The following is a 12,601-nucleotide window of genomic DNA, read 5'->3' as shown; positions in this document are numbered from 1 at the left end:
GCTACGTTAATACCTCACGTGCTCACATTTCTGTTTTACCATCTTCATCAGTCTTTACCTGCCTTCTGGGGTTTTTCTTTTTTATTTACTAGTTCTGCAACATTTCACAGCACCATCTGCAGAAGCAGGTAATGGCATTTTGCCTTGCACAGCAAAAATACTATCCCTGCCCTGCTCAGAGAACTTGTAACAGCGTAAGGAGTCTGGTCTCAGACCTCCAGTACCCATCTCAAGAAGTCTGTGCTGATCACTTGAAATTCCACCTGCTCCCTCAAAGTTCTCTTTTTAAAACCAAAGGCAAACATCCAAGTCACCAGCACCCACGCCACTTACTCATCATCTTCTCGAGGTCTCTTCAGGGGTTTGGAGTCCTCTTTAGGAGATGCATAAAACCCATCATCATCTGGTTCATCTTTAATACGTGGTGGACTACAAAAAGAAGCAAAGAAACATGGTTCTACTTTCAAAAAGAGAAAGTTTCCTGGAAACCAGCAACAACTAAGTTTTAAGAAATAATCATCTGCAAAATGGGCATGTCTTCCACGAAATGTGCTGCCCATCATAGGACCCCAAAGACTTGAGATGTGTCATTTTCTGAACACCCACAGATAGTGTAAGGAGAGTTATTCAGTGTCTACACATTTGCCATTTCTCAAGCAACATCAAGTTCAATGTCAACAGCTCAAAGTTCATTTTGTTTCCCTGAGGTTTTGAGTAAAAACCACTATAGCTTCCAGCACTTTCAAATACACTTAAAAACTGAAATGCCTGTGTGGAGTCAAATGCAGGATGTTGTTTAGTTCCAACTCAATACCCTTATTGAGGCTTCTAAGAGGGAAAAAGATTATCAACTAAACAAAGATTTGAAAGCTATTCCCTGGAATATTTTGCCAACTAAATATTGAGGCATGTGAAAACCAGAAAAGGAAACAAAGATTTGGCAAAGTTAAACAGATCAGTCTCTTTTCACTATCCAAACTGCAGGAAGCAAACAATCCTGTCCCTTTCAACAGACCACAAAGTTAGGCTCAATGTTTTCAGCCATATTGTCCCAAGACATTAGCAATAAGAAAAAAAATAGAGTATTAGTGCAAGAGAGACTATTCTGTTAGACAAACTCATTCTTTCTAGATTTCACAGAAACACTTCACTGATCGTCATAAAGAAAATGATGCCTCAAAGAGTCCAAAATTACATTTTGAAGCACTTAGTGCCATCTTGGGCTTCCTTATTCATGTCCCACCAGCAATTTCTATATCAAACTGACTCAGTTTCCAAGTCAACATGCGGATTTTGTAATCAGATGGAGTCAGAACTAAAATAAGCAGCATTCAGCTTTGTAGACCACAGTCAGCAGGAGACATTAGGGAGTCTCATGTTAGCTGGCAGTGTGTCCGTGAAGCAGAACAAGCAGTTTGCTCCCTCACAGCTCTAAAGCCACTGCAGTGCTGGAAGATGCAGCTCAGGGAAGATACAAACAAGCTGCTCTACGAAGCCATTTCTGTTGCATCGCCTGTAATTAAGTAAGACACAAGTGTGCAGCACAGAGACAGCTGCAAAACATCTATGGAAAAAAAGGTAACCTGTTCTCCCTTTCAGGCAGAAATGTAGAGCTACTGTTTGTAAAGTCCCTAGGAATTCTATCTATTTTAACATTGTCTATTTTAACACTGAAATACTGCACAATGTTTTATAATGGAAGAAATAAAGTGTGAGTCTGTGAAAAGAAAGGAGCTGTACGACCAAGCTGAACCTTGACTTGCATTGTTTCCAAGACTCTAACACTGTTCATTGTACTAAGTCTTAAGGAAAAATCAAAACCATCTGAGTAAGGACATTTTTCTCTGCAGAACTTGTAAAAGAATATTTCAGCAGGAAAAAAAAAAAAAATTACTTTACTCTTAGCCAGCATTTGGCCCTGAAGAAGGCACAACTGTGATGGCTCCTTCAGGCTTTTCTCAAACTCATTAAAAAAAACTCTTGGACCTAAGGAGGATTCAGTTATCTTGATATGAGAACATCCAACATCCCTGGTGAGATCAGCACATCATACAACTGTGTTGAACAGCAGAGGGTAGAGACAGTTATTAACTGTCTGCCACACCACAAACACCTAAATGTCACTGCTCTCTTCCTGAGTATTCCCCAAAGGGCCTGGAGATGGCGCCTCTGTCCTGTGCCAAGCCTGACTCCCTCTTTCGTATTTTTAATAGGAGCAGGGAAATGAAACAGATGTAAGAACTCGTGTCAGAAGGGCACACTCAAAACAAACACAGAATACCTAAAAGGCATGGGCCAGGCAGGTGCCTTCTCCCAACCTCTCTGTATCCACAGAACGTAGTGAAACTGGAAGGATTTTGTTTGTTTTGATTTTTAAGTGGATTCATAAACTAAATGAATTTATGAACTGAGTGCTGTTCTTGACTAACAGATATGGATGCATGCATCCACCATACCACACACCTTCAGTAAGTCAGTGGACTTGACTTAGCACCTTAAAAATAACCAATGGCTGGGCTGTAAACAAGTCACAAGAGATCTTGGTTGACTATTAAGAAAAAGTACTCTTCCACCAATTGCTCACTTTAGGTGTTTAAAAAGACTACTTAGCGATGACTGACACAACACTCAAGTCCAGGAGGTTCTATTATTAGCAGGAATTTAGTACTAGAGTAGGACATCTATGCATTTCCTGAAGGTACTTCTGATTTTACATGTCACTCTTGTCGCTCCTCTGCAAAGGCTTCAGGCTGCAGTCACATACAGGACAGACACACAGAGGCAATCTGGACTGGCTTTGCTGGGTCCTGTCTCCAGCAGACTGCCTGCACGTTCAAGTCCCAATTTTACAACAGAGGTTCTTTCAAACCCAGCTACCAATGTTCCCATAGTTCAGTCTGTCCTCAGGAGAATCCAGCTCCTTAATACTTGGACAAACCCAGGGTATGCAGGCAGACACCAGGTATTCCACAGCTCCCATCTCCAGTTACTGAGTACACAGATCTACCCATTCTCATAACTGAGAAGAATGTATCTTCTGAAGGGCTTAATAGTGCCCCAATTTTTTCTCAAGACCAAGTGAGAGGATTCAAACACTGAGCACCTATGAAAAGTCAAACTGCAGCTTTTTGCAGATCATAGACCTGGTTTCTTACCTGGAGAAACCATTTTCCTTTTCCTTCTTTATTTTTATATCACCAGAAGATGACTTCATCTGAAAAACATAAAAAGTAGGAGCTGATTAGCATTTTCCAACACAATGCAGGGTATTTAACCTGCAGAAGGAACTGTGACTATCTCCATCCCCTGTAGTCCTTAGTGACCTACATGACAGAGAGGCAACACTTTCTGCAAGTCTTAGTCAATTCAGTACTTTTTGGCTCTCCAATTTCCTCAGCAGATTGGAATTAAGTATATAGTTTGTTCTTGCATGGACTGAATGTGATATGACAGATTCTTCTCCGTTGTCTCTGAACCCAAGCTTGGCAAAGTGAAATGTAACGGGAAAAAATGTGGAGCCAGTGGACACTGCTCACTGTGGAACTGTTTCTATTCACACACCTGCAGATAAAGTCCTTATGAGTTCATATCTAGCACTCCACAAACAAGGTGTCTGGGTTAGCATTGGGATAGTTCTCTCCAGGTTGACAGAAACCTTGAGTACAAGCTACATCTAACCCATCGAGTTTGTACTATTCAGTAGTATAAGCCAGACCCATCCTGTTGTCTCTCCCAGAGGAGACACCCACCTTCTCTTCCTTTCTCTTCTCCTTGTCTTTATCTTTGTGTTTGTCTTTGTGTTTCTCTGAGCTGCCATCTTTGTGTTTGGTTTTCTCCTTGTCTTTGTGTTTCTTTTCCGAGGAATCTTTGTGCTCACTGCAAAACAAGAGAGTGTGTTTGCAGAGGGGAACACAAGGAGATTTGACTAATACAATTTCCAGTGGTAAAGAATCACAGGTTTTGATGATTACAAACCCTAAAAAATAAGGGATCACCTTAACGGGAAGATCTACCACAACCTCCTGTCAGGCATCATCCATTCTCCTCGGGAAGAAGGACAGGAGGGATACCACAAAATCCCAGTTGCCAAGCCTCCACTTCAGGAAACTCCCTATCAGCCTGGATTGCTGAGGAAATCCACAGCTGCTACACTTAAAAGTTCAACACTTTAGGAAGAATTCCCACTGTCTCTGCTTTTCCTCTTTTTCCTAGTCCACATAAAAGGTCACTGGAACAGAGCCGCCAGCCCCGTCAATGCCCGTGTCAGCTTTTGCTCAGACAACAGTTTGTCATTGTAGCAGCTCTCATCTCTGGAACTTAAAGAGAAAACCGCTGATCCCTATTATTCCCAAACAGATGGGAAAACCAGAGCAAACAGGATATGTGATGTCCTTGTGCTTATGCAAAGTCAAACAGAAAAGGCAGGAATAATGCTGCAGTCCTCAGCTGGAGCTGTTGATACCACCACAGCCAGCCCAGCTCTGCTGAAACAGCCCCATCCTTTGGGGCAAGAACCCAACAAAGGTTTCCAAGTGAGAGTCTGGTCTGTAGCTACTCTGGTGTTATGATTAGCAGTATTGAGAGTTTAAATACCCAGAATTTTTAGTCAGAACACAGGAGAAAATGCATACAAGAAGAAGAAAATCAACCTTTATTCTGTTCCTACCCACTGATTTCTGAGACATTAGGATAAATTTGTATCACATTCTCAAGTTTTTCTTATCAACTAGAAAGACACATGGATGTTTTCAAATGAAAATTAGGTTTCTCATGGAATGACAAGCCTTGAGGCCAGAAATTGAGGCAATACTCTCAGGAGACTCAGAATAGAAACATCAAGGATTAGCAGCAGTGGTGTGGAAGCCAAGCAACAAGCCTAGCAATTCTACAGGACCTCAATACACACTTAAAAGGTTGTGTGGACTCCCTGAGGTCACCCTGGGCTTTAGCAAGTCAAAGGCATGGTGTAAATCAGCATGGATAGGCACCACCCAGATGCCTTCCTCATCCTGGCTGTTCACACTTTCCCTTCTCAGCACTTGACTCCCATCACTACTGCTCTCTGGGACACACTGTGCTTCCCCTTACAAAGCTTTACTAGAAAAAGGCACTTTCCATGTTTCAGTTATTTCAACACTCAGGTGCAAGCCCAAACCAATCTGGGTGAACACAGACCTGAAAAAGGAGCCAGGAATGCTGATTACAGATTCTCTGAAACTTCTTTTTATCACAAAACCAGACTGCAAAAGGGTTGATGGCTACAGAGAGAGAGCAGGACATCAACCAGTTCCCAGAGCTTGTGTGTGACTAGGAGCAAGGCAATCACAGTCACAAATACACTGACCCACACCCAGCTTACAACTGCAGAGGCAAGCATGGACAAATGGATGTGAACCTGCCAAAGGTCTAAATAATTCAAGCCTAGAGTAGCCTGAATAATAACACTCCAATAAATATACATTGAATAAATTGAATACACACCAGCCATCCAAGTTCAAGCAGCTAAAGCACGAAAATCCATCTCTGAAGGAAATCAGTACATTCGCATACTGTGCGGCACTAAGAGACCAGCAGCAAGAGAAACCAGTTTCATTTTAACTCTCCAGCAACCTCTTCATACAAAGCAGTGAAGGCATATCTAAACATGAAAAGGCAACAGGCACTCTAGAAATGCTTGTAGTTAGACACACAGCACCACATGTTGCCTGTGAGCAGACTCAACAACTGCAGACTATTCTTACCCCACAGATCATGTTATGTACGGTGTGCTCAGGACATGCGAGTACAGACACGGAACATCCTGACACTGGATCCTGGAAATCCACGACATGCCTGCTGCTCCTGCTCAGATCTCTCATCCCAGGTCTGTACCCTGTTTATTCATCAGTATTCCAAGCTCAAGACACCTAGCGAATTTTCCTTTGCTCCAATCAGATTCACTGACTGACTGAAAACACTAATGCTACACATCACTTACAATTTTTAAACTCAGGAAGGTCTGGAAATTCTGACTTGATACCTTGCACTTGTACCTGTAGGCCAGGTACCCCATTTGCCAAAGATTTAAGGTTGACAATTTAAGAGGGATCTCAACCTTCATATATTTAAACCAATACTCACAATAATAACATTCGATATCAATAATCAATATTCAACCTTCCTAGATCAATCCAAGCTGTGGATGCCCCATCCCTGCATTCAAGGCTAGGCTGGACAGGGCTTGGACAACCTGGTCTAGTGGAAGGCGTCCCTACCCATGTCACGGTGTGGAATGAGATGAGCTTTAAGGTCCCTTTCAACCCAAACCATTCTGTGATTCTACAATTCAAACATACAAGAAAAATCATAACAAACACACACACAAGGCTCAGACCCATCTTGTTCTTTCCAAGTCTGATTGTGTTTATTTTCTGACTCATTCTTATTTGGTATTAAAATCCTACCTGAAATAACATGTTTTACTCAGACATTAATTTGCATCTTCAAAGCATGATACACACTGCAATTACTGGAGTTAGTGCTCTGAAGAAAAGATCATGGCAGTGGCTTGAGAATTTGGAATAGCAAAAGAGAGAGAAACATTCTGGTTTTCCAAAGCACCATACTCATTCATTCTCACTAGCAGCCAAAAGCACTCGCTTTCAGGATGTGACTGGAACAGCCCTGGGATGTACACAAAGCATGATTAAAAGCAAACTAATAGATGACAATCTAGATCTGCAAAGCAAAGATTGAAACAGAAACAAAATCCCATTGGCCTAGAGAGACACACACATTTGTGTGCGCTGAAAGCTTACAAGACTACAGCTGGAATGCTAAAGCCTCTAAAAACTTAGGCTTGTTTAAAAGTAGATGCTCAAATAATATCTCTCTTGAAAGAGAGTAAGTGGCCAGCATTAAAAAGCTGTCATGCAATCTAATCTAAATTTTTCAGCACAGTTTCTCAGATTTTTCAGCATCAGAGCCAGAATCTAGAAGTCGGCTTCCTGACTCAATCTTAGTTGTTGGTTTTAATTAAATTTTTTTATCATAAGACTATCCTTCCCCTTTGCTCTGCAATGAGCAATAAATTTCTCACCCAAGCAATGTGGGCTCAGATAACCCAAGGAAACTCTGTCTCCAGTTTCACTCTGCAGCTTCATTTTCCAAAGATCAGCACTGGTGGCTTGGCCCTGAGGTCCTGCTTGCTTGCTGCTCCCGGTGACTGGAAGGAATTCCCTAGATAAAAATCTGGTATTGTGTACTTTTCACTCCAATGTTAAAAGAGAGCATAAATTTCTTTCCCCTATGTGTAAGAAGCCTGCTTGTCAGCCCTGTGTGTTTCCAGACACTGGACCACAGCTCTTCAACAGCTCAGCATGAAACTTATGACATGTGCATCAAGGAAGGCTTGTGCCCCTCTTCTCTTGGAGGGATGGAAATCTCCATCTCCCAGAAAAGCTCCCTCGGAAATGAGCCGATAACAAAAGCCTCAGGCAACAACCCTTAGAAGAGGAACTTCTTTTTTTCTCCCAAAGCAAAGTAAGTTGCTCGCATATTAACTGCAGTCAAGCTGAGCTGCTTTGGTCTTTCATTTGGCTCAGATACACATGTGAGCCTACAGTGAACATGATTTAACCACCACACTAATCTCAAAAGAAAAGAGAAGGCAACAGGATGCCATCCTTACCCTGAAGATGGAGTTTCAGCCTTCAATCAGAAAGCTATTTCCAGACAACCCCAAAGCTATTATTAGGAGGGACTAGGAACAATTTAAAGATCAGAAGTTTATCTTCCTGGCCAATTCAAAACTGGAAAAAAAAAAAAAATCACTTTTCTTTGAAGAAACCAAGCAAAATGGTCTCAAGATCACATGCACACTGCTAATTTTATCTTGAATTCATTGTTCAGGGCTCTGTGAATCCTTTGTTACCTTTCCTGCACATACTTCTCTGCCAACAAGCCAGCTTGGAGTCATGGAAATAGGACAGCAAAACCCCCGAAAGACAGAGGGGAGCTTCAGGGGAAGTTAGCCTGAAAACAGGACAACTGGATCATAACAATTGCTCATACCCATCCCTGCTGACAAATTAAGATCTTCCTTCTCACCTAGACCGCTGCAGTTGCATCACTGCAACAGAACTCAGAGTTATACCTCTTGAAGGTGTTTAATGCTGAAAAACCTGCACTGTTTGTGTTTTTATAAGGCAACCAAGTGTAGTGGGAGATCCCATTAACACAGGCAGAACAAGGGATTACATCATCGACAGGTGTATCATGGTACTACTGGCTTAGTTCAGACCACGGCCAGGTGAGCACACCTGAAGCACTCCATCCTTTGTGCCAGCTTGCTTACTGCCTTCCATATACAGTTTTACTGTGAACAAGGACATCCAAAGGCTGTGGAGAGCTCAGGCTGAAGCAGATGAAGCAGAAAATGCATCAGAAGAAGCCATTCCCCTTGCAAGCACGGATATATTTGCCAATGAGGATGCCTGCAGGAGAGAGGAGAGGGAGAGGAAGGGAGCCCAGGCACCTGGCAGCAGCTGCTCAGGCCGAGATCACATGGGAAAGTCACAAGTGGAAAGTGTTTCCAAAGAACAGCAGATGTGCAGATCACAGCTTCCTCCTTCAAACTGCAACAGCTTCGCAGTAATTTAACACTGCATTCTTCAGGTGCCATTTATGTACGTTAATAATCCCTTCCCAGGCCCTTTCCATTCCAGCTTCAAAACCACAAGCTGGGAAGGATGCTTTATCTAAAGTGTCTCTTATTTCCTCTCTCTGCTGTAATTAGCTCGTGACAGGGAATCTGCTACTAGCGAGTGCCAGAGCCGGCTGCCATCGGAGCTGTGCCTGCTCAGGAGCTGCTGCAGCACAAGTGAAGCGTAAAATAACAGGGAGTTGTGATTTCAGTGCAGCCCAAAACCACGATGGGGACAGGGCACAGGTGATGCAGCCCGCGTCTCGTTTGACGCAATACAGTATTAATGGAAACTGTGATCACATCCAGGCTAATGCACACCAAGGAAGAGCTGCCTGTGCAGGGAGCACTTCCAAAGCAGCAGCACCCCAGGGAAGGCCAGGTTTTCAGCTGGCTTGCAGGATATTATGCTGTTAGAGGGTTATCATATGGAATTACAGGGAATGAACATGTGAGCCCCAAAGGTCCTGCTGGGTTTCCAGCAATGCAATAAAACAACCTGAAACCATTCTTCCCAGTGGTGAAAGGAGTCTTTTCACAGATAACAGATCAAGCCTTCAGCAAGAGGAACAAGATGAAAATCTGGACTAACCAACAGCTGATAAAAACTTTAGGAATTAGAACAATATTCACACAGCGAAATGAAGATCATGCCTAGCACACGCTTTCCATGGAGAATTAAGAAGACTACTAAAAAGCAAAAATTTTTACTACTGGAAAGCACTGTCACATTAGAAAACTGTTCGAGGTGAACTGTGCACTAAAATGGGGTAGAAAAACAAACCCAGCTGTGCTAGCAAACAGCAGGTGTGAGGTCTTTTAAAAAAATTGCCTTTACCCCTACACTGGGTATCCCTGCCTCTTCCTGCCCCCAATGCACACCATTCCAAGCAGATCAGGATCACATAATAAACCAGAGGAGGTGTGCAAGAAATCTGACCTGAAATTTATCTTCACCCATGGCTAGCAAATGCCCGGAATCTGTTTTTCCTAGCAAAACCATAAAATTAGAAGATGCCAGTGAAGATCAGGTCTGTGAATCCTTTCTGTGTTCCATGCCTCGGTTCATCCCAAGCTGTGATCACAAGAGGTTTTAGTAAATGAAGGAAATATGCAATCTGACAGAAGATTTTCTTCCTGCGGCTCCGGTGCTTGTCACGCTGACAGCACGGCTCAGTGCTGCAGAGCAGCCTCTCCGCTCCCATTCCCTGTCACAGCCAGCCCTGCCCTCCTCAGGCTCCTGGCAGCCCACTCTCCCTGCAGAGAGCCCAGGACACCTGGCAAAGAGACACCTGTTACTGCCAACACTTCCAACCCGCTCCCTAACAAGGCTTGGCTTCAAAGGACCTGTTATTCCATTATTATATGTGGTCCACTTGTCTGAAACACTCAACTCCCACAGATCAGAAACCTACTGCCACATGGGATTTGTTTCGTTTTATTTTTATAACCACTGACATTTATATTTAATGGATGTGTATTAGATTTTTGTTTGGAGACCAGGAAGTATGGGGCTAAAAAAATGAGCAAAAAACCACACTTTTTTGGATAGTGATGTGGATTTATTCCTTGATGCAGACTGTTCTTAAGTGGGCTTTGCATTTTCTTTCCTTGAGGGGTGACGGGAAGGTCTGAGGCACACAAATGTTCTCTCCCAGTTTACTACAGCTGTAAATGAGTGGTTAAGACACAGAAGTGTCATCTTGTGAGTGGGAGAGGAGGAAAGCAAGAACCAAAATTAAGAAGTTCTACATACCACTCCACACACTTCTGTCATATGAAATCAGAATTGTCTATTTTAGGTATTTCAGAGACTTATCTTGGCAGTTTAGATCCTTCAAAGTCTGGATACAGGAAACATTTATTCTCCTGTACTGGAGATGTTCTGTCTTCTTGATGCAGGTTTTATTTTAAAAGCTTTTTTTAAGTATAGGACAGGAAATGAAACTGTCAAACGATTACAGACAGACACAAAAACTATCTGCTTCAAACACAACCACACAGTGCTCTTAACTGTGCCCAGTGTGCACTGTGCTTCTCAGAATGCAATCAGGGGCTCTTCACACACCACGGATAAAATGTCACAGAGGTACCAATTCAAGTCTCCCAGAAAACAATGGCTTCGATTTCTGCTAAGGCACCATTCAACCTTTTTTGAGAACTACCAAAGATACAGCACAGCTTTTGCAGTAACACAGCAGCTTTTCAGAAATACAGAATGGATTTTGTGAAGATTTACATGCAATTCTAGAAATCTAAGATCAACTTTTCCAAAGGATTAATTTACAGCCTTTTATCAAGTACTCTAAAAATTCTTCATAGAGATAAAAAACATTGAAACCCCCCCCTCCCCTTACTGTTTCCTTGAGATTTTTTCATTAATTTCTACCAGAATCATGGCTATTTTTCACTTGTTTCTCATTGTCAAAGGAGAAACTTCAGTACAAACAGGCAGGCTTTTTTCCTTCAAACAACGGTCACCTAAAATCGGATTCTCACAGACATAACTTACATTTATGAAATTGCATGGGTGACAGCTGAATCAAAGGATTTAGGGAAGAAATGTTTAACTTTCAATTATTTCTATGAAGTTTTGTTACAAGTCTGCTGTTTTTACACAGCAAGAAGCCAGATACCCTGTGCATGACTGAGCCTGAATGGGACAGTGAAGATTTTGGAGAACTCCTAAAGGAGCGATCCAAAGAGGATCACAGGCATGTCCATGTACGTTACCTTCCCAGAGAACCACCTTCAAGACCGAATCTCAAGATTCAGCACTATAATACATCAATTTTTAAGGTGGCAGCTTTGAAAGCAGAGTGTGCACTCAGCCTGGGAGAGCGAAGTCGCGAAGTCCTCCCTTGCGAAGGAACCTGAGGGGCAAAGCATTACTTGTGTAATGCCTCCTCCAAAATGCCTTGAACAAACTGCCTGCACATGCATGCACTCAGCCATGCCACCCACAGAGAGCGACCTTTTTTGGGACCCCAGGATGCAGCAGATTCTGTGTTCACAGGACACACAAGCACTTAACAGAGACATGAAAACAACTGGGAGCATTAAGCACCGTGCCTAGAAAATGTGATGCGTTTCCCAGAGGGATTTCAAGACAACATGGTAGGGAGGAAGGAAGTACTTCAAGACAAGGCATGATTACATATCACCTCCTGAGCTACACCTCGCAAAACATCGCAGCCATTCTATCTTCTTTCCACTGTTTTGGTATTTATTGTTTGCAAAATCAGCTTCAAGTTATGAACCATAATTAGTTCTTCCAGTTAAAAACATGCTGACCATTTCCAACTCCTACACAAACGAAGTCAAAGCATTAATGAATTTGGGAATTTAAAGACAGTGCTTACATTACTCCTTACAAAAGAATGTGCTCTGCTAAGATTGCAGGAGAATGGTTTTTCAAGTGAAGCAATGAGCATTTGGAAATGTGAGGCAGTCAGTTTTGGGGTGCATGATTATCAGGAAAATGAAAACTAGAAATCAAGGCAATACAGACGTGTGAACAAAGGCAAAGAACGTGTCCGAAGTATTTCATCCTTGTTGTGAGAGCCAGCAAATTCAAGTTATTTGGCCTAGGGTTTTTTCCCCATCAATCATTTACTTTCAAAAAAAAAAAAAAAAAAAAAAAAAAAGACACATTATGGAACAGTAGGCTTGTGCAACTTCTCAAAAGATCACAGAAAATTCAATTCAAGTATGAGCCCAATAAAACAAATCCACTACTCTGCACAGACTCCCTCTTTCATGCTTCTTTTTAATAGGAATCATTGTTAACACAAGCTTTTTTGTTCCTTTTCGGACAGTGCTATCACAGTTGCAGAGCAATTACTTAATACACTCGTTTGCCCACAGCATAAACACTGTCTGTCATTCCCAAGTGCCACACCAGAAACTTTTCCTCCA

At 42.3% G+C, this 12,601-nt stretch overlaps 1 protein-coding gene across 1 annotated transcript in view; it reads right to left on the bottom strand.

Moving 5' to 3' along the window:
- Nucleotides 1-12,601, bottom strand: part of TOP1 (DNA topoisomerase I) — a 66,697-nt gene that overhangs the window by 23,973 nt on the left and 30,123 nt on the right. Inside the window, exons 4-6 of the mRNA XM_048321786.1 lie at nt 3,750-3,876; nt 3,156-3,214; nt 334-429 (exon numbers count right to left, since the gene is read on the bottom strand). Of these exons, the coding sequence (XP_048177743.1) occupies nt 334-429; nt 3,156-3,214; nt 3,750-3,876 (282 nt within the window). The remainder of the gene's footprint in view (nt 1-333; nt 430-3,155; nt 3,215-3,749; nt 3,877-12,601) is intronic.

This window comes from Corvus hawaiiensis, chromosome 17, assembly GCF_020740725.1.
Source record: "Corvus hawaiiensis isolate bCorHaw1 chromosome 17, bCorHaw1.pri.cur, whole genome shotgun sequence".
Classification (NCBI taxonomy): domain Eukaryota; kingdom Metazoa; phylum Chordata; class Aves; order Passeriformes; family Corvidae; genus Corvus; species Corvus hawaiiensis.
The sequence above is the reverse complement of the archived record's forward strand: the minus strand, read 5'-3'. Positions and strand labels throughout refer to the sequence as shown.